Below are 21,962 nucleotides of genomic sequence, written 5' to 3'. Positions count from 1 at the left end.
AAGAAGAAAGAGAGAGAGAGAGGCAGAAGATATATTGGAGCAAATTAGAGCAGAGAACTTCCCTAATCTGGGGAAGGAAACAGGCATTAAAATCCAGGAGGCACAGAGAACCCCCTCAAAATCAATAAAAATAGGTCAACACCCTGACATCTAATAGTAAAACTTATGAGTCTCAGAGACAAAGAGAAAATCTTGAAAGCAGCTGAGGACAAGAGATCTGTAACCTACAATGGTAGAAACATTAGATTGGCAACAGACCTATCCACAGAGACCTGGCAGGCCAGAAAGGACTGGCATGATATATTCAGAGCACTAAATGAGAAAAATATGCAGCCAAGAATACTACATCCACCTAGACTGTCATTGAAAATAGGAGGAGAGATAAAAAAACTTCCAGGACAAACAAAAACTAAAGGAATTTGCAAACACGAAACCAGCCCTCCAAGAAATATTGAAAAGGATCCTCTAAGCAAAGAGAGAGGCTAAAAGTAACATAGACCAGAAAGGAACACAGACAATATACAGTCACAGTCACCTTCCAGGCAATACAATGGCCCTAAATTCATATCTTTCAATGGTTACCCTGAATGCAAATGGGCAAAATGCCCCAATCAAAAGACACAGGCTATCAGATTGGATAAAAAAACAAGACCTATCGATATGCTGTCTGCAAGAGACTCATTTTAGACCCAAAGACACCTCCAGATTGAAAGTGAGGGGGTGGAAAACCATTTACCATGCTCATGGACACCAAAAGAAAGCTGGGGTGGCAATCCTTATATCAGACAAATTAGATTTTAAACCACAGACTGTAGTAAGAGAGGAGGAAGGACACTATATTCTACTTAAAGTGTCTGTCCAACAAGAAGATCTAACAATTGTAAATATTTATGCCCCTAACATGGGAGGAGCCAATTATATAAGGCAATTAATAACAAAAGCAAAGAAACACATTGACAACAATACAATAATAGTGGGGGATTTTCACAACCCCCTCACTGAAATGGACAGATCATCTAAGCAAAAGATCAACAAGGAAAGACTTTAAATGACACACTGGACCAAATGGACTTCACAGTTATATTCTGAACATTCCATCCCAAAGCAACAGAATACACATTCTTCTCTAGTGCCCATGGAACATTCTCCAGAATAGATCACATCCTAAGTCACAAATCAGGTCTCAACCGGTACCAAAAGATTGGGATCATTCTCTGCATATTTTCAGACCACAATGCTTTGGAACTAGAACTCAATCACAAGAGGAAAGTCAGAAAGAACTCAAAGACATGGAGGCTAAAGAGCATCCTACTAAAGAATGAATGGGTCGACCAGGAAATTAAAGAAGAATTAAAAAAATTCATGGATACCAATGAAAATGAAAACACAACTGTTCAAAATCTTTGAGATGCAGCAAAGGCAGTCCTAAGAGGAAAGTATATAGCAATACAAGCCTTTCTCAAGAAACAAGAAAGGTCTCAAATACACAACCTAACCCTACACCTAAAGGAGCTGGAGAAAAAACAGCAAATAAAGCCTAAACACAACAGGAGAAGAGAAATAATAAAGATCAGAACAGAAATCAATGAACTAGAAACCAAAAGAACAGTAGAACAGATCACAAGAGTAGGAGCTGGTTCTTTGAAAGAATTAATAAGACTGATACACCCCTGGCCAGACTTATCCAAAAGAAAAGAGAAATGATCCAAATAAATAAAATCATGAATGAAAGGAGAGATCACAACCAACACCAAAGAAATACAAACAATTATAAGAACGTATTATGAACAACTCTATGCCAGCAAATTAGATAATCTGGAAGAAATGGATGCCTTCCTAGAGATGTATCAATGACCAAAACTGAACCAGGAAGAAATAGAAAACCTGAACAGACCTATAACTACTAAGGAAATTGAAGCAGCCATCAAAAATCTCCCAACAAACAAAAGTCCAGGGCCAGATGGTTCCCCGGGGAATTCTACCAAACATTCAAAGAAGAATTATGCTTCTGAAACTGTTTCCAAAAATAGAAATGGAAGGAAAACTTCCAAACTCGTTTTATGAAGCCACCATCACCTTAATCCCCAAACCAGACAACAACCCCCTCAAAAAGGAGAATTACAGACCAATATCCTTGATGAACATGGATGCAAAAATTCTCACCAAAATACTAGCCAGTAGGATCCAACAGTATATTAAAAGGATTATTCACCACGAACAAGTGGGATTTATCCCTGGGCTGCAAGGTTGGTTCAACATGTGCAAATCAATCAATGTGATACACTACATTAATAAAAGAAAGAACAAGAACCATATGATCCTCTCAATAGATGCAGAAAAAGCATTTGACAAAGTACAGCATCCTTTCTTGATCAAAACTCTTCAGAGTATAGAGATAGAGGGTACATACCTCAATATCACAAAAGCCATATATGAAAAACCCACAGCGAATATCATTCTCAATGGGGAAAAACTGAGAGCTTTCCCCCTAAGGTCAGGAACACGGCAGGGATGTCCACTATCACCACTGCTATTCAACATAGTATTAGAAGTCCTAGCCACAGCAATCAGACAACAAAAAGAAATCAAAGGCCTCCGAAATGGCAAAGAAGAAATCAAACTCTCACTGTTTGCAGATGATATGATACTTTATGTGGAAAACCCAAAAGACTCCACCCCAGAACTGCTAGAACTCATATACGAATTCAGTAAAGTGGCAGGATATAGAATCAATGCACAGAAATCAGTGGCATTCTTATACACCAACAACAAGACAGAAGAAAGAGAAATTAAGGAGTCAATCCCATTTACAATTGTACCCAAAACCATAAGACACCTAGGAATAAATCTAATCAAAGAGGCAAAGGATCTGTACTCAGAAAACTATAAAATACTCATGAAAGAAATTGAAGAAGACACAAAGAAATGGAAAAATGTTCTATGCTCATGGATTGGAAGAACAAATATTGTGATGTCAATGCTACCTAGAGCAATCTACACATTCAATGCAATCTCTATCAAAATACCATCCACTTTTTTCAAAGAAATGGAACAAATAATCCTAAAATTTGTATGGAACCAGATAAGACCCCTAATAGCCACAGGAATGTTGAAAAGCAAAGCAAAGCCGGTGCATCACAATTCTGGACTTCAAGCTCTATTACAAAGCTGTAATCATCAAAACAGTATGGTACTGGTACAAAGACAGACACATAGATCAATGGAACAAAATAGAGAGCCCAGAAATGGCCCCTCAATTCTATGGTCAGCTAATCTTTGACAAAGCAGGAAAGAATGTCCAATGGAAAAAAGACAGTCTCTTCCACATATGGTGTTGGGAAAATTGGACAGCCACATGCAGAATGAAACTGGACCATTTCCTTACACCACGCACAAAAATAGACTCAAAATGGTTGAAAGACCTAAATGTGAGACAGGAGTCCACCAAAATCCTAAAGGAGAACACAGACAGCAACCTCTTCGACCTCAGATGCAGCAACTTCTTCCTAGAAACATTGCCAAAGGCAAGGGAAGCAAGGCAAAAATGAACTATTGGGACTTCATCAAGAAAGAAAGGTTTGCACAGCAAAAGAAACAATAAAAAAAAAAAAAAAGAAAACCGACAGAATGGGAGAAGATATTTGCAAATGACATCTCAGATAAAGGGCTAATATCCAAAATCTATAAAGAACTTATCAAACTCAACACCCAAAGAACAATGATCCAATCAAGAATTGGTCAAAAGACATGAACAGACATTTTTCCAAAGAAGACTTCGAAACGGCCAACCGACACATGAAAATGTGCTCAACATCGCTCGGCATCAGGGAAATCCAAATCAAAACCTCAGTGAGATATCACCTCATACCAGTCAGAATGGCTAAAATTAACAAGTCAGGAAATGACAGATATTGGCGGGGATGAGGAAAAAGGGCAACCCTCCTACACTGTTGGTGGGAATGCAAGCTGGTGCAGCCACTCTGGAAAGCAGTATGGAGGTTCCTCAAACAGTTGAAAATAGAGCCCTATGACCCAGCAATTGCACTACTGGATATTTACCCCAAAGATACAAATGTAGGCATTCAAAGGGGTACGTGCACCCTGATGTTTATAGCAGCAATGTCCACAATAGCCAAACTGTGGAAAGAGCCACAATGTCCATCGACAGATGAAAGGATAAAGAAAATGTGGTATCTGTATACAATGGAATATTATACAGTCATCAAAAGGAATGAAATCTTGCCATTTGCAACGACGTGGATGGAACTGGAGGGTATTATGTTGAGCGAAATAAGTCAATCAGAGAAAGACATGTATCATATGATCTCACTGATATGAGGAATTCTTAATCTCAGGAAACAAACTGAGGGTTGCTGGAGTGGTGGGGGGTGGGAGGGATGGGGTGGCTGGGTGATAGACATTGGGGATGGTATGTGCTATGGTGAGCGCTGTGAATTGTGTAAGACTGTTGAATCACAAATCTGTACCTCTGAAACAAATAATACATTATATGTTATAAATAAAGGTAATAGGAAGGGAGAAATGAAGGGGGGAAATTCTACAATAAAGCAGAATTCACATCAAATTCTACAAATATTAGGAAAATGACAAAAGAATATCATGAACACCTTTATGCAAGTAAATTTGACAACTTAGATAAAATGGATACATTCCTTGAGATACAGCAAAATTTACACAAGCAGAAAAGCAAATCTGAAGAATCCTATATATATTAAAGACGTTACTTTTATAATTAAAATCTATCCAGCAAAGAAAACTCCAGGTCCAGATCGATAGATTCACAGAAGAATTCCTCCAAACACATATGGAAGAAATAGATCTTACATGAATTCTTCTAGAGACTAGAAATAGGGAGTGCTTCTAAATTCATTCTATGAATTCAGTGCAACATTGATATCAATATCTGGCAAAAAAAAAATACAAGAAAGAAATTGTAGGCTAATATCTGTTATTGTCATAGATGCAAAATTTGTAATAAGACTACATATTTATATATAATGTATATAACTTATAATATATGATATATATTATGTGTATATATATATATATATATCTCCTGAACAAGTGGGGTTTGCATAGAATTTCAATGTTGCTTTAACATTTGAAAGTCAGTCAGTGGAATGCACTATAATAATAGAATAAAAGAAAGCCCATATGATCATCTCAACACAGAAAAGAATTGGTAAAATTAAAACGCTTTCATGACAAAAACTCTGCAAACTAGGAGTAGAAGGAACAATATTTAATTGGGGGAAGGGAATCTACCAAAGACCTAGCACCAGAGTTAATGATGAAATAGTGAGCGCTTTTCTTTTAAGATTCGAAACAAAGCAAATATTGTTTTTACCAGGTCTATTCAACATTTTACTGAAGATACTAGCTAGGGCAAAAGGGCAAGCGAAAAAAAAAAAAACCAAAAATCAAAACAAAAAAAACCCATGATTTCATACTCAGAGAATTAAAAAAAAAAAATCTGTATGTAATCACTATTAGTAAGTGAATTTCACAAGTTTACTGGATACAGGGACAATATAAAAAATTTCTATTTACTACCAAAAATTAGTTGAAATAGAACTGAAGTAGAAAAAGAAATACAATTGAAAGCACTAAAATATCAAATATCTAGAGATAAATCTAATGAGAGATATGCAAATCCTTTACACTGAAATATATAAAACATGTTGATAAAATTAAAAGCTTACATAAATGAAGAATATGGCAGGTTAAGGATGGAAATCTCACTTTAAATAAAATGTCATTTCTCTCCATTTGAGCTATAGATCTAATAAAATACCAATCAAAATTCCAGAACTCTTTTGTGGTAATTGACAATTTAATTTCAAATATATATGGAAACACAAAAGACCTAGAAAAGCCAAGATAATCATTAAGAAGAATGAAAAATCAGGACTCATACTACCAGATATCAAGACCAATGATAAGATTAAAAGTAAGGAAGAGTGCTATTGATGCTAAAGAAGAGGAAGAAGGAGAAGGAGAAGAAAGAAGGAGGAGGAGAGGGGAAGAAGAAGGTAAATCAGGGCGCCTGGGTGGCTCAGTCATTGTCTGCCTTCAGCTCAGGTCAAGATCCCAGGGTCCTGGGATCAAGCCCCATATTGGGCTCCCTGCTCGGCGGGAAGCCTGCTTCTTCCTCTCCTACTCCCCCTGCTTGTGTTCCCTCCCTCACTGTCTCTCTCTCTGTCAATAAATAAATGAACTCTTAAAAAAAAAAAAAAGAAGAAGGTAGATCAATAGAATAGAAAAGAGAACCCAGAAATAGCTCTACACATGTACTGCCATCTGTTTATGACAAAGGCACCATTCTCATTCAGTGGGATGGTGACTAGTGGAATGGAAAGTACAAATGAATCTAGATATATAACGCAATACACAACATATAAAATTGATTTGACATGGATCATAGATCTAAGTATAAAAGCTTCTAAAATGATAACGTTTCTAGAAAAAAACATGTGTATGTCTTCATGACTTTGGGGTAGAGATATTTCCTTAAACATGAAACAAAGGCATAATATAAGGGGAAAAATGATAAATTGACAGAAGGATCTCGGACATTAGTAATCCTGCCTGAATTGGGTTGTTTTGGTTTTCCATTAATCTTAATCATAGCCCATAATAGTAATAAGATACATCCTAGTAGATATTCTATATTCCAGACATACTCTTCCTTACCTCATAGCAGTCTAATCTCCTCTTGGTAATCAGGATCAATTACCCCAGCCAGTACAGTAACTATCTTTTTTGCCTATTGATTCAAAGGCATGAGGGACCCAAAGTGCCCAGGTGGCAGTATTAATTACCACTTGATAGTAATCATTGTTGTGTCCCCTGGTAGAAGCATTCCTCCCTTTGGAACTAAGGTCTCTAGACCAGTAAAGCATAAGGTCATGGGGATAGAAAGCAAAATTTTGCTAGTGGATAATTAGGGGTAATAGTGAGTAGTGCTACTGCCATTTCCATCCCTTGATTCCTGGACTTGTGAATCCTGGTTATGAGAAAAATAGCACAATACATTGGACACTGATTTAGAACACATACCACTTCCTGTAGAACATTGCTTCAGCCCTACAAGTTATTGCCACCTAGCTGGCACTATAAATGAGCCTTCAAAAGGCCACTTCACTGTTCTACCAAACCAGTTTCTATAGGGTGACCATGGTAAGATGAGTGAATACCATGAGAATAGGCTCATTGCTGCACTTAATTTGCTATAAGTTCCCTTGATCAGAAACAAATCTGTGTAAATACCATGATAGTAGATAAGGCGTTCTGTAAGTCTACCGATGGTAGTTTGGGCAGAGGCAATGTGTGCAGAGAAGGCAAATTCTTATGCAGAGTATCTGTTCCAGTAAGAACAAAACATTGTCTCTTACATAATAGAAGTAGGCCAGTATAATCAACCTACTGTCTGGTAGCTGGCTGATTACCCCAAGGAATGGCACTGTAGCTGGGACTCCGTATTGATCTCTGCTGCTGGCAGATTAGACAGTCTGTTGTGGCTTATAGGTCAGCCTTGGTGAGTGGAAGTCCATGTTGCTGAACCCATGCATAGCCTCTGTTCCGACTACCATTGCCACTTTGTTCCTGGGCCTATTAAGTGATAACAGAGGTAGCTGGGGAAAGAGACTGACTAGTATCTACAGAATGGGTCATCTTATCCACTCACTAATAAAATGCTCCTCTGCTGAGGTCACCTTTGGTGAACATTTCATATGGGACATGAATATCTTCACTTCCTTCCCTCCATCCACAGAGATCTAACCACATACCTCTTCCCCGCACCTCCTTGTTACCAATTTTCCAATCATGTTCCTTCCAAGTTCCTGAGTATCTAGTCAAACTATTGACTACAACCCATGAATTAGTATACATTCGCAAGTGTGGCCACTTCTTCCAAGGAAAATGAACAACCAAGTGCACTGCTTGAAGTTCTGCTCTTCAGAACTTCAAGGGGGGATTTCTCTTCACAAACTGTCCTTTACGGATGTCCCAGAAAGTAGTGTTGTTAGCAGTATACTTTCAGGTTTTGATGACATATTATGCAGAATCATCTGTAAATCAAGCCTGAGTCTTCTCTCTGTCAGCTGATCACATGGAACTCCACATGAGGCCATAGGTACGTACTGGGAGAAAGACGGTAGTGTAGCCAGAGTAGGGAATGAGGATATTTTGGGCCACTTCCCCATAAAACTCTTTTGAGCCTTCAGGGCCAGTTTGTGCCTGATTTCAAGTCTACCACTTCCATTTGATGATGGTGTGCCACTGTGCACACACAACTTTATAGCATGATGGGCCAGAAAACACTCAGTTCATAAAGGGCTGCTCAGGTTGCCTGGTAATTTCGTGGCCCATGTTTAAACATTCATTCTCTACTAGGGCCTTGTAGCAAATAAAAAGCTGTATATCAAAAGGAGAGTAGTTATCCGTAGAGGATGGCAAAGCTTTGCTCCAAATCCTAATGGTTCCCACTGTCATTTACATAATAGAGGCCTGCTGAAGCTTTCATAAGGCATCTCTAGCTGCTACTGACACTTCAAGCACCATTGAATCTACTGGATCATATGAACCAAGTGGCAGAACTACTACTGGTGACTTTTACTAACAAGTATTAAGAAAAAAGCATTTGCTGGATACATATCTATGTATCACATACCATGTACAAGGGATTGTTTTAATTTGCTCAAGCAATGAAACCACATCTGGAACAGCAACTGCAGTTGGAGTCACCACCTGGTTAAGTTTACAATAATCCACTGTCATTCCCCATGATCTTTTTGTCTTCTGCACAGACGAAATAGGCAGATTGTGTGGGGATGTGGTGGGAATCACCATCCCTGCATCTTTCAGGTCCTTAATGGTGGCACTAATCTCTATAATCCCTCAGGAATGTGGTATTGCTTTTAGTTTACTCTTTTCCCAGGTAGAGGATATTCTACTGGCTTCCACTTAGCCATTCCTACCATAATCATCTTCACTCTACAGGTTAGGAAAGTGATGTGGGGGAGTCTCCCATTGCTGAATATGTCTACTATACAACTATAGCATTCTGGAACTACAGAACCATAGAATGGGTTTAGGGACCCACTGGGCCCTCTGTGAGAGGGACTTGAGCTAAAATTCCATTGATCACCTGACCTCCCTAAGCTCCTGCTTTGAATTATGGTCTCCTAGAATTAGTATAAGTTCAGAGCCAGTCTCCAGTAATCCTTGAAAAGTCTGTTTCCTTTTCCTCAATGTACAGTCACCCCAGTAAAAGGCTGTAAGTCCCTTTGAGAAGGGTGGAAGAAAGATTAACACTATGCGTTTTTGGTAATGTAGCAGGGTCCTTCCTTACGAGGATCTGGGTGGTTCTTCATTCAAAGAGTTCTGGGTCTGTACATTGAGTCAAGTCAGGATTGGTCAAAGGGCCATGACTCTGTTTTTGTGATTCAAGTTAGACTTCTGTTCACTTGACCTAGAATTCTTCCTCTTATGTAGATCAGGCAAGAATTCAGTAGACCACTCATCTATTTCACTTCTAACTGGCCAACACTATAGATCTCTGGAAGTCAGACTCTTCTTATTACTGCTTGGACTCCACTGTCTATTATAGTAACCATGCCCACCTTGCTTTTGATGATTAAGGTTGCTGCATGGCCCCTGCTACCTGGGGTCCAAATATCCCTATTGCTTTTAGAGTCCCCACATTAAGTGGCAGCAGTTCCCACTTTAATTTCTGACCTACAGAGAAGAGTGACCCCAGAGCTCTTCAAGGATGTTAGGGTTCCCCTCACAAATTTATTTCATTCATAGTAAAAGCTGTGTCCTCTGGACCCTCCACAGGTGGGTATGCATGTCTTACATGATAAATATACTCTAGCATTCCAATCTCCCTAAGCCTTTGGATACCTTCCTGTATAATATACCAAGGCAATTCTGGCATTTCAAATTCATTTAATGTAGGTCATCTTTTGATCCATGTTTGAGCCAAACAACCAAGCAAACCGTTAGAGCCCTTTCTAACTCCCTGAGCTCCAATATTATATGTAGAATCTCTGCATAGTAGTCCCATATCAAAAAAAGAAAGATCAAACTTTATGTTCCTTCCATCATTATCTTCTATCTTTCATATTCATCCACAAACATGTTCCCCAAAATTGTCTGTATAAATTGGAAAAATCGTGTTGTTCTCTTGGAGTGTAGTGCAACTCCTCATTGGTCACACTTTGTATCTCACCTACTGGGGACTGCTGGGCCTTGAATGTAGTTATAAATCTGAAAGCCAAGCAGGGTAATGAGGATGGGTCCTGGAGGAGAAGCAACAGTGTCTTTCAAGGCAAGTACCTAAGGCAAAGCAGTATTAATCTCTTCAGATGGGATGGAAGGACTGCTTCTACTGGCAAAGAGTAAGAATTATTTAGGATTTAAATATCTCCAGCCTTATTAGGATCTTTCCATATGTCTTCATACCAATTTCCAGGATTCTGTTACTTCTCAATTAAGACCTTCACTTTAACAGCAGAAGACACGACCTTATATATAGAAAATTCTAAGGAAACTGCAAAAAACTATTATAATAAATGAGTTCAGCAAAGTTGCAGGATACAGATTAATATTAAAAAAATCTAGTATATTTCTGTACACTAGAAATGACAAATGCAAAAATAAAATTAAGAAAATAATTCCATTTATAATATCATCAAAAAGAATAAACTACTTAGGGATAAACTTAACAAATGAGGTGCAAGACTTGCACATTGAAAATTACAAAACTTTGTTGAAAGAGATTAAAGAAGATGTAAATAAATGGAAAAACACCCCATGTTTTTGGAATGGTAGATTTAGTGTTATGGAGATGAAAATACTCCCCAAATTGATCAACAGAGTCAGTGCAATCCCTATCAAAATATTAGCAGGCTTTTTAAAATTATTCTTAGAGAAATTGACAAGCTGATTCTAAAATTCCAATGGAAATTCAAGAAACTCACAATAGCCAAAACAATTCAAAACATACTACAATCAAGTAATCAAATAATCAAGACAGTGTGGTATTGGCATAAAGGTAGATACATATATGAATGGAAAAGAATTTACAGTCCATGGGGCACCTGGGTCACTCAGTTGGTTAAGCATCTCCGTTTTGGCTCAGGTCATGATCTTAGGATTGTGAGATAGAGCCCCATGTCAGTCTCCACACTTAGTGTGGAGTCTGCTTGAGATTCTCTGCCTCTCCCTCTCCCTCTGCCCCACCCCCTACTCACGTTCTCTCTCTCTAAAATAAATAAACAAAATCTTAAAAAAAAAAAAAAGGAATTTACAGTCCAGAAATAAACTCTTACATTTATGGTTAATTGATTTGTGGCAAGGGAGCTAAGACAATTTAATAGTGAAAGAAATTCTTTTCAACAAATGGGCCTGGGACAACTAAATTCAAAATGCAAAAAAAATGAAGTTGGATCCCCTACCTCACACCATATCCAAAATTAACTAAAAATGGATAATAGACACAAATGTGAAAGCAACAATTATTAAATTCCTAGAAAAAAATATAGGAATAAATCTTTATGAACATGTAATAGGTATATCTTAGATATGACATCAAAAGCACAAGCAACAAAAGTAAAAATAAGTTGCACCTCATTAAAAGTCCAATTTATTATTTTATGTGATGAATGATAACTTCATTCATCATTTCTTTCCTTCAAATGATAACATCTAGAAAGTGAAAAGACAAGCTACAGAATAAATATTTGCTAATCATATATCTGAGAAGACACTTGTACATAGAACATATAAATAACTTTTACTTAAAATTCAACAATAAAAAGACAAATAATCCAATTATAAAATTGAAAGTATCTAAATAGATATTTCCCCAAAGAAGATATACAAATGGCCAATAAGCACATGAAAAGATATGCAGCATCATTTATCGTTAGAGAGGTACAAATCAAAACCACAATGAAAAAAGAAAATGAAAAAAAAAAAACCACAATGAGATGCCACTTCACATTTACTAGAATGGTTAAAATTAGAATGACAGATAACCCTGTGCCAAGGATGTGGGGAAACTGGAACTCTTACACATTTATGGCAGAAATGTAAAATGGTGCTGCCATTTAGAAAGTATTTTGACAGCGCCTCAAAAATAGAGTCACCATGTAACTCAGATGTTTAACACCATTAATTAATTAATTAATTAATTACAAATTAAACTATCCTTGGTTACCAGTTTATCTCCATTCATCTGGCTAAACTATAAAAATGACATAACAAGTAAAGTTAATAAAAAATTAAGAAAGAGAAAAGGATAGAAACAGGGAGGAGTACACAGCGGCTTTCAAAAGTAACAATAATGTTCTTTTTCTTTAATGGGTATCCTTCTATTGTTATTCTTTAAACTGTACATAAACTGTACTATAAATATTCTTTCATATGGATTAAATATTCAATCAAAATGATATACCAAGTATTGGTAAGAAGGTAAAGCAACTGTTCCTTTCATACATCGCATATGGGCAGTAATGGGTACAACCACTTTGCAATAATCTTTGGTATATACCGATACTGAATATATGTAAAGCCTATGACCTAGCAGTTCCACTTTTTGGTATGTATATACTCTAAAGATTTAGTGCTTATGTCAACCAAATAATAGATATAAGAGTGTTTATAGCAGCATTATTTTAAAAAAGTATTGAAGTAGAATAACATAAATGTCCATTAATAGTAAATTTGATAAATAATTTGTGTTCTGCTAATATAAAGGAACACTAGGCAAAACTTTCCTTTGGTAATAGAGGTGAAAATGTTGGTCACCTCGTGGGAGAGTATTACTTGGGCTTGCTGGTGTACTAGAAGTGGTTCAATGTGTGTGTGTGTGTATGTACACCCACTTAATTTTTCTGAGTTGTGCATGTATTTGTATACTGTCCTGTATGCATTTTATAACATATTAATAAAAAAGTGAGACTACATTTATGTATCTCTCTTATTTTGGAAACAAACGCAGGATGTATATCCTAAAAACTTATGAAAACCTTACTTCTGAAGTAAGAACAAGGTTAAACAGAGAGGAGAAGAGATAGAGTTCCCCTGAGTATATCTTTTCATGTAGTTTTAACTTTTGACTCAGGTTAATGTTTTTATATTAAAAAATTATATCAATAAAGATGGAAACATAATTTCAGGGGATAGTGGCAGAAACAGAGATGTTGACAAGTAATTTCATCTTCTGTTTTTTAGTTTCCGTCCCTCTGGGAGTTAGGTTGGGGTCATATGACTAGTACTGGCCAACAAGCTTTAAGAAGAAGCCTTTGGGCTGAAGCAGAAGAGCTGATTTTGTTCCTCCATATGTTCTCTCTCCTTGCTTTGGTAATCATGGAGGTAACATCATGAGACCTTGGAGCCACAGGATGGAATTCGTCCTGGATCTCTAAGTCACCACATGGAACACGACTTCCCTGAAGAGCTTCTCAACTTGTATTGGAGTTTTTGAGAGTGAGAAGTGAAGCTTTTTTGTTTTTATTTTTAATTTTAGTTAGTTAACATGCAGTGTTACGTTAGTTTCAGGTGTACAATATCGTGATTCAGCACTTCCATACATCACCCTGTGTGAGAAATAAACCTTTTTAATTTGGGGACTAGTTTGTTGCCTCAACATAGCCTAGAGCATTCTGATCAATAAAGAAGATATAAAATGGAGGTGATTTGCCGAGAGGGTGGAGACACAGTGTCTATATGAGGGGAACTGGGGAGACAGATACTCTTTGATACTCTTGGAAGAATGAGAATGAGAACATTTATAGAATATTAGAGCTAAAAGAAAACTACAGACATTATTCTGTTCTTTTCATTTTGAAGACAAACTAGAACCAGAGACTGATGATTCACTGGGTCAAGGTCACACACTGAGTTAGTGTAAAGACAGGATTGCAACCCTGGTTTTTAGGACCTTGAGAATAGTCTCAAAGTTAGGCTACAGTTACTTTTGAGAGCAGCTGAACATTTGCTTAGAATCCTTTAGATATTCTGAACTTCCTCAATTTCTCATTGAAAGTTCTAGATGGGAATAGCAGCCACCTGAGTTATCAATGTTTCCCCCCAACTCTGAAGTCACAACACAATCTCCTTTTCACCTCACCTTGACTGTCCTTCCATTGCAGCAGTCCACTGGAAATCATCAGGAAATTATTTTTTTTATAACAAATGGCACTTGCACTTTTTACTCTATACCTCTAATTGTTTGGATTATTGTTTATGATTTGAATCACTGGTGTAAACAAAGTAGAAAAAAAGAAAATGTCCTTGTTGGGAATTTTGTCCCTCTATCTTTGATTTTTTGAGGGGGTGGACAAATTCTTTCTTCCCCCGTATGTAAGAATAAGAAGTACCTTGTGGCATTGTTTGAATCAACTTCTAGAGGGCCCGTTTCATTTTGTTACAAATTTATTCTTTTGATTCACAGAATGTCTTTCTGCTTCAGCATTGTTTAAAACTGGGTGACCAGCCATAATCCCCCTGCCCCAACCAAATCTCTATAATTTTGGTAATTTCCCCCTGTGCCTTCCTCAGGTTTATATTGGTTGTATCTTATTTTTTGTTCCCATCCCCCTATCTCTCCAATTTCTGAGCTATGGCCATCACGAAGGCAGATACTTCCTGACCTCTTTTTTCCATCTCCACTCTGACCCCGGAGACTAAAGGAGGCCATTGTCACATCATCATTGGCCAGCCAATCAGGTGGGCAGCTCCCATCAATGACCTCCTTGTTCCAGAGGAGTTCTCAGGCAGCTTCGATGGAAGGAGGGAGCCAAGAAGGAGGCCTGGCATAAGTTCAAAGATGATCATTACAACATGGATTGTGTACATTCTCACCCGGAAAGGTGCAGGGTTCCCCTTCCCACCAAAAACCAGTTCAGTAAGTAGAGCTGGGGGTAGCTACCTGGAATTGTTTCTCATCTATCTGCTCCCTTCTGAGCTCTCCACTGCACTTCCAAGAGATCTTATAATACATAACCGGATAAGGATGGAGGAGGAGGGCTGGGTCTCTAGGTATTCTGAGGCATTAACTTACCAATTTGTTGCAGGATGTTGAAGTTGTAGAAAGCGAGGCTGTATCTGTAGTACAGCACTGGTTGAAAAAAGTGAGTAATATTTCTCTATGACTCAGGGTACCCCAAATTCTAGAGAGCTGGCTTCCTCAGGTGCAGGAATCTGGACTCCTTTCCCCTTAGAGCTGGGTGACTCAAGTTCTTTGCTAAACACTTTGCCTAGAGCTGTGTCTAATTCACCAAATGTCCTAGAAGATGCTGGGGCTTGTGTCCTTGTCAGAGATGTGTTGGAATCACCACTATCCCAACCCTTCTTCTTAAGGATACTGGATGAGGGGTTTCAGATGTGTCATCTCCAGCTACAGGGTGTCTCAGGAATGCCTTGGGATAGGACCAAGGACTTAATGAGTTCCCTGGAATTCTGCAGGAAGGTAGGAATAGACACGCTTACTGCAGGGACTGTGAGATACAGAGTGTGTATGCGAGGACATGTGGCATGTGTGTTGTGACAGAGGGGAAAATAAGGAAAAGGCAGAAGAAACAGACTTGGGCTCAGATACAGAACAACACTTTCAGGGGAAATTGCTCACCTTTCAGACTGAAGAAGAAGCTTCCCAGGACATAAAGGAGAAGATGTCCACCAACTGCCCTCCCACCCATGGCCAAGATGTACATGTCACCAGAGATGTGGTAATTGAGAGTTTGAGACAATCATCCTAGGGGAATGGGCAGAGAGGGAGGTGGGCAGGCACAAGGTCCAACTGAAAAGGGTCTTGGGCTAGTGGGCAGAGCTTGTCCAGGCTGGGCTCCATCCTGGCCATGGTGTCCTTGCTGGACAGTAATCATGTGCACACTACCCTGATTTCCTAGGTGAAGCACCATCTCTCAAAGTCTGATTTGTTGGCAAACCAGAGTCAAGAGGTCCTGGAGGAAAGAACAAGAATCCAGTTCATAAGATGGAGGTAAAGCCTCTCATTTGCCCCGAGTGGAGTTGTGGGGAGGGAAGCACAAGTCCCCCACCTTTGGGATTCCTTGCCAACACAAACTCACGGCTATTCTTCTCTAGAGACGTTGACTTCCTTGGCTGAGAAATTTTTCAGCCTTACTTTGGGGTCTTAAGGAAATATTTTTGCTATCTTGAAAGCCCAGCTCATTCCTAAGTTTTAACATGACTTCAAGGGTTGCAAAACTGGGCTTGCTCACCATTTCTTCAATGCTTCTGAATAAATTTCAGACTTCTGTTACTTTTGCACTTGATTTGTTCAGAAGTGGCTGCACTTTAAAGAGCTAAAAGAAAATAAGCTCTTAAAATGCAAAAGCCTGAGCCCTCATCTGCAGCTGAGGTGAGAGGAGTTTTCTCAGCGCTCGAGGCTAGAATTCTGTGCCCCACATTGTGGTGGCTTTGCCAGCCTCCCACCATGCTTGCTGGAGCACAGAATACCTCCTTCTGCCTTTCCTGGCTCCAAAGGGCCTGAGACCCAATGTGGAGGGAGCTGGGCCTGGAAGCCGGCTCATTTCTTCTGGCATAAGCTTCCCTATTTCCTTTTCAGGACTGTGTTCACTCAGGGTCTCTTCTCAGCAGAAGACTTACAGGTTTAAACAGGTCCTCCATGAAAATGTGGAGGAGCTCTCTCTCTCATTTCTGTACTCTTTTCCTTCCCATGTCCCCATCGCCAGCTTTGTTCACTTCTATCAAGGAGGACGCATTTCTCAAGAAATGTATTTTTGCTTTGGGGATATCCAGTTTTCTTGTGTTTACCCCTTATGGTGCCATTAGCATTTTAAAACAGGATTCAAATGCTCAGGAAGGAGTGACAAATGGTGGAATTTGAGACCTTCCCGGGAAAGACTTTTTGGATGGGAACTGTATTCTAAAATCATAAATGTTGGGGACTGTAATCCAGCCACAGCCTTACACATGGGAGCCTGTCCCTGCCTGACACGGCTGCACTGAATGGAACTCTACATTTGGCAGTTTTTTGGTCTGGATAATATGAACATCATCTTCAGAAATTTTTTAGACCTTAGCTGTATGGCATAACTAGGTTGAAGCTTTGAAGACAAGCTACAGGAATCACAATTATCCATATATAATTTTTCCACTTTGGACTTTCTGTGGATTTTTTAAACCCATAAACTGTGCCTGGCCCCCCCTCCAGTCCACTGGGTTTGGCACTCTTTTATTAGTTTCAGTAAATATATAGTCAGGGAATACACATCCCTTCATTAAGCATCAGCGGATACTCATTTTTTTCGTAGATGTTTGCTAGGCCCTCTAAAGAGAGAGAAAAGAAGATGGGAGTCCCCAGTTTCAAAGGGATAAAACTGAACTAGATGAATAAGGTGTGTGAATATTAGAGAAAATGTCAGAGAAGCCATGAGGAGTATCTACAAGAGCATAGTATGGGGGACCCAGCTTGTGCAAGTTCTAGGCTTTGCCGCCTGGGGGACCCTGGAAAGGTTTCTAGCAGGACATTTGCTTGGACTGACCCATGGACTGGGCAGGGACTGAATAAACAGGAGTGGGGAGGAGGGGGCTTCCACAGGTCACAAAAGCCTTGGCAACTTGGCCAATTCCACCTGGCCTCCAGTGCCCAGGGCTGTAGCCCTTTCTCTGGGCCTTGGGCTGGGAGTAATCTCTCTCTTTTCTGGAATCCCTTTATTCTTTCTTACCCCTCTCTTTGCGCACTGACTCAGCTCTACCTTCTGTGAGTGATAAATGAGCATATTTATCACCTCCAGGCTTCAAGTCTTTGAGGCAGTATCAATGCTGTCTTCACATTGAAAGTCCCAGGGCCCCTAGAACAATAGAGGCAAAAACGGGGGATTCAGTGGACAGACTGGTTTTGCTGGAATGGAGGGTCTGTAGGGGGAGAGGGGGATGGAGTTGAGGAGGACATGAATTGGACCACAGAGACAAAGGCAAGTCGGCATGGTGAAATAGAACAGAACAGCAGTGATGAGGGGCCTTCAGGTTCTTTGTGGCAGATTTTTGCAGAATTATCTCTAAACCATGGTAAGTATGGCATAGTGTAGGTCATAAAGAGCTGATAAGGAAGTTGGAGAGGAATTCAGAAGGGGTGAGTTCCATGTCTTACAAGACCACTGACCTGATGTGCAACTCTGGTAAAGGCACTTAACCTCTCTGTCTCTTCAACTCTTCTTAGGACAATTTGCTACCTGCCCAGGATTATTGGGTGGCTCAGGGGTAAATTGACAGCAAAAAACAAAACAAAACAAAACAAAACAAAACAATCTTTGTGTGCCTCATGCAAGACAAGTGAAGGACCAGCTCAAAGGTTCAGGGTGACAGGGCCAGAACTATCGTTTGTATGATTCCAACCCATTCGCTATGCCTAGTGAAAGAGAAACTCGGGAATCCCAATGTTTGAATGGTGTTTTGCAGCCATACCCGTATCTTCCAAGTGCCGAGTGAGGCGAGGAATGACATTATGCGAGACCGAATAGAGCAGGTGAGAAGAAGGTAAGCTGTTGGAGATTATCTGATTTGTACACCTAATAAGGTCAGGGGGTGGTGGGTGGGGGTGTTTCTGGCCTCTCCTTTGCAGGTTCCCTGACTGTGTCTGGAACCCTTCTGTGCTGAGTGCCTCTTCGTGTAAGACTCTGCTCCAGGGCCTGAATGGGGCAGTGGCTGACTGGTCACCCCAGCTCCATACCATGTTCTGGGTGTGCGCTCTGGGCAGGCTTTGCCATCTGGCCGCCTCCCATCTGCCTTGCTGCTCTTCTCTGTCCCTGCAGCATAGGCAACCTTATGGATGAATCATCTCAGGGGACTCCCAACAGAAATTCCTATGCAGAATGCTGAGCTACAGGTGAGAGGCGGACAGGTGAGGAGCTGGGCAGGGGAGATGGTGAGCCTGGGCATGAGACAGTGCACTGGGGCAGAAGCTTGATAATAAGGTTTAGCCTTTCCTTTGGTGAGGGGGCCTGCACTTGCGGCCGGTGAGAGTGGGGGATAGGGCAACTGCCTTATTTAGGCTCTTGCAGTGCATCTCCTAAATTTCTGGAAGGACTCCAAGTCAAGTTCGGATTGGCCTCTCTGACCCTTCTAGCTGTGGTGTCACTGTGAGGGCTTCTCAATCATGCACAGGCTAGGGACCACCTGGGGATCTTGCGTTAGTATGTTGTGGGGGGCCTGCTGTACTGCGTTTCTAACATGCCCAGGCATTGCTGCTGTAAGTCTACTGACCCCACGATGAACTACAAGATCACAGAGCACGGGGTCAGCCATGAGGGCACATAGGTTTTGGCCCTGCCACCAATTAGGGCCTTGACTTTGGGTTCTATGACTTCTTGGCCTGCGCTGGGTACCCGTGATCATAACAGTGGCCATTTACGTAGCTCTGGGAGGTAGAAGGCCAATGACAGGCAATACACTACAGAGGCCATTCATTCAGGAAAAGGTTACTGCACCCTTGCCAAGTATGAAGACTGAACTGGCTGTCATGGGGGGCTGAAGGAGTGTTTTAGACCCAGTCTACCCCCAACATGCTTAAAGGAAGGCCATGGAAGTAGAGTGCTGGCATTTATGGAACACTTACCAAATGCCAGGTTTGGCACGAGACATTGTCAAGATTTCTTACCTGATCCAAAAGAACCTTAAGAGGAGGGCATTGTTCATGCCCATTATACAGACAGCAGAGGTTAAGCCAAGCCTTAGGAGTAGACACTGTCTTTCAGTCCAGCTCTATCTTGGGTAAGTTGGTTTATGCCGCCGTGCCTCAATTTCCTCAGACTTCAGAACATTGCCTTGAGGAAAATGGCTATCAGCACTTAGTAAACGACATGATGTGCCATGTCAACTGTTTACTAATAGTAAAGACAATGAGGAATCTGGGATGCTTGCAGGGTCTTCTGAAGTTTGAAGAAGCAGAGCCAGGTCTGTCTGATGCACCACTGTCCTTTCCCTCTGTGGGTTTTTCCGCTCTACACGCAGCTCTAGGAATGTTGGGCTGGTGCGCTTCGGAGGCATGATCATCAAGCCCCTTAGCCATCCTGCGCTTCTGTGACATGCCCCCTGGGCATTCCTCTGCTTCCCAGGTTCATGTCCTTCAGGGTCAAGGAACAGCCTGTGTCAGAAGAAAGTCTATCACCCCTTGACCAGAGGAGCAACCACACCTGGGCAGAAAGAATCCGGCAGGTGAGCCCTTCCTTGTGACAGTGGCAGCACCGGAATCTTCCCCCTGAACTGCTAATAAAGAGACAAGCTATTTAATCACTGTCCTGGCCTCTGGTGCGAGTTCTTACTATTCATTCATTCATCAGGCTGTTTGTGGACTGGACTCTGGGGACACATAGACTGGGGACAGAGGTTTTTGGGGACAGAGATGCCAGGCCAGCACAGAGCTGTATCAGTGGACCATGCTAGGTGCTCCTGGAACACTAGAAGCGGTGCCAGGCTGGGCCAGAACAGGAGGACTTACTGGGGGAAGTGTGGTTTGTTTGTTTCACTCAAGTATTTATTTTATCTTTATTTCTTCTCTAGCTCTCTCCCTGTCTTTATGTAGATACTTGTCTTTTTTCTCTTTTTTAGGATTTTTATTTATTCATGTGAGAGAGAGAGAGGGAGAGAGAAAGAGCACAAGCAGGGGGAGTGGCAGGTAGAGGGAGAAGCAGGCACCCTGCTGAGCAAGGAACCTGATTTGGGGCTCTAACCCAGGACCCTGGGATCATGACCTGAGCTGAAGGCAGACACTTAACCTACTGAGTCACCCAGGTGTCCCTGTAGATCCAAGTTTCTGACCTATATTTCCCCTCTCTGAAGAACTTTTAACATTTCTTGCAAGGCAGGTCTACTGGAGACCATTTCCTTTGATTTTTGTTTGAGAAAGTATTTTTACTCACTCTTGAAGGACATAAAATTCTAGGTTTTTTTTTTTTTTTCTTTGACTCTTTAAATATGTGTCTGACTCTCTTCTGGCTTGCATGGTTTCTGAAGTGAAGTCACATAATTTTTATCCTTGCTCCTCCTTAAGTAAGGAGTTTTTCCTCCTCTAGTTTTCAAGCTTTTTTCTGTCTGATTTTCTGCAGTTTGAATATGCTGTGCATAGGTGTAGAGTTTTGGGTATTCACCCTGCTTAGTTTTCTGAGTTTCCTGGATCTGTTGCATGGGGTCCGCCATTGCAAAATTCTCAACTACTATTACTCTGAATATTTTTTCTGTTCCCTTCATTTTTCTCCTGGTATTCTCGTTATGCATGTGTTATATCTTTTGTAATTGCCTCACAGTTTTAAGTTATTCTGTTCCACCTTTTTTTTTGTCTTGACTTTTCAGTCAGGAACTTTCTAATGACATTTCTTCAAACTCATCGAGTCTTTCCCTGGTTGTGTCTAGTCTCCAAATGAGTCCATCAAAGGCATTCTTCATTTCTATTACAGGGCTTCTTATTCCTGGCATCTCCTGTTGATTTTTCTGTAGGGTTTTCATTCTCTCTGCCTACACTGCCTATCTGTTCTTGTGTGTCATCCACTATTTCTATTAGATCCCTTTGCATATTTATCACAGTTTTAAATTCCAAGTCTGACAATGCCAACATCTTTTCCTTATCCGAGTCTGGTTCTGATGCTTGCCTTGTTTCTTCAGACTATTTTTTACCTTGTATCATATAGCATCATGTTTTGTTGAAAGCCAGATATGCTGCAGGGGTAAAGGAATGGAGGCAGAGAGTGTGAGGTTTTATATTTAACTGGTTAGGAGTTCGGCTGTGTTTACGCTCTCCAGCAGCTGCAGTATTAGAGATTAACATTTTTTATTGTGCTCTTGTTTTTGTCTCCCTTGTTGTCTTTAGGTTTCCCTAGAGGTTCCTTCTTAAATAGGGCCTGAGGCTTCTAGTTCTTCCAGCTGAAATCCCCTGTGGTTACAAAGGG

General features: G+C 40.4%; 1 protein-coding gene across 2 annotated transcripts; it reads left to right on the top strand.

Moving 5' to 3' along the window:
- Nucleotides 1–14,779: 14,779 nt before the first annotated feature.
- SPATA19 (spermatogenesis associated 19) lies at nucleotides 14,780–20,318 on the top strand. 2 transcript variants are annotated; one of them, XM_025893877.2, is made up of 7 exons: nucleotides 14,780–14,941; nucleotides 15,111–15,167; nucleotides 15,672–15,764; nucleotides 15,945–16,036; nucleotides 18,481–18,558; nucleotides 18,834–18,922; nucleotides 20,136–20,318. In XM_025893877.2, exons 1-6 carry the CDS (start codon nucleotides 14,864–14,866, stop codon nucleotides 18,898–18,900), a joined length of 465 nt encoding a protein of 154 aa, XP_025749662.1. In that variant the 5' UTR covers nucleotides 14,780–14,863; the 3' UTR covers nucleotides 18,901–18,922; nucleotides 20,136–20,318. The 2 variants fall into 2 exon arrangements, with proteins under 2 accessions (XP_025749662.1, XP_025749661.1); XM_025893876.2 differs by having other exon boundaries at nucleotides 14,781–14,941; nucleotides 18,834–18,907.
- Nucleotides 20,319–21,962: the final 1,644 nt, after the last annotated feature.

The sequence above is a fragment of the Callorhinus ursinus genome, unplaced genomic scaffold (assembly GCF_003265705.2).
Source record: "Callorhinus ursinus isolate GAN/ISIS: 27379988/994484 unplaced genomic scaffold, GSC_fseal_2.0 scaffold19, whole genome shotgun sequence".
Classification (NCBI taxonomy): Eukaryota; Metazoa; Chordata; class Mammalia; order Carnivora; family Otariidae; genus Callorhinus; species Callorhinus ursinus.
Note: the sequence above shows the minus strand (reverse complement) of the source record. Positions and strands in the feature narration are given on the sequence as shown.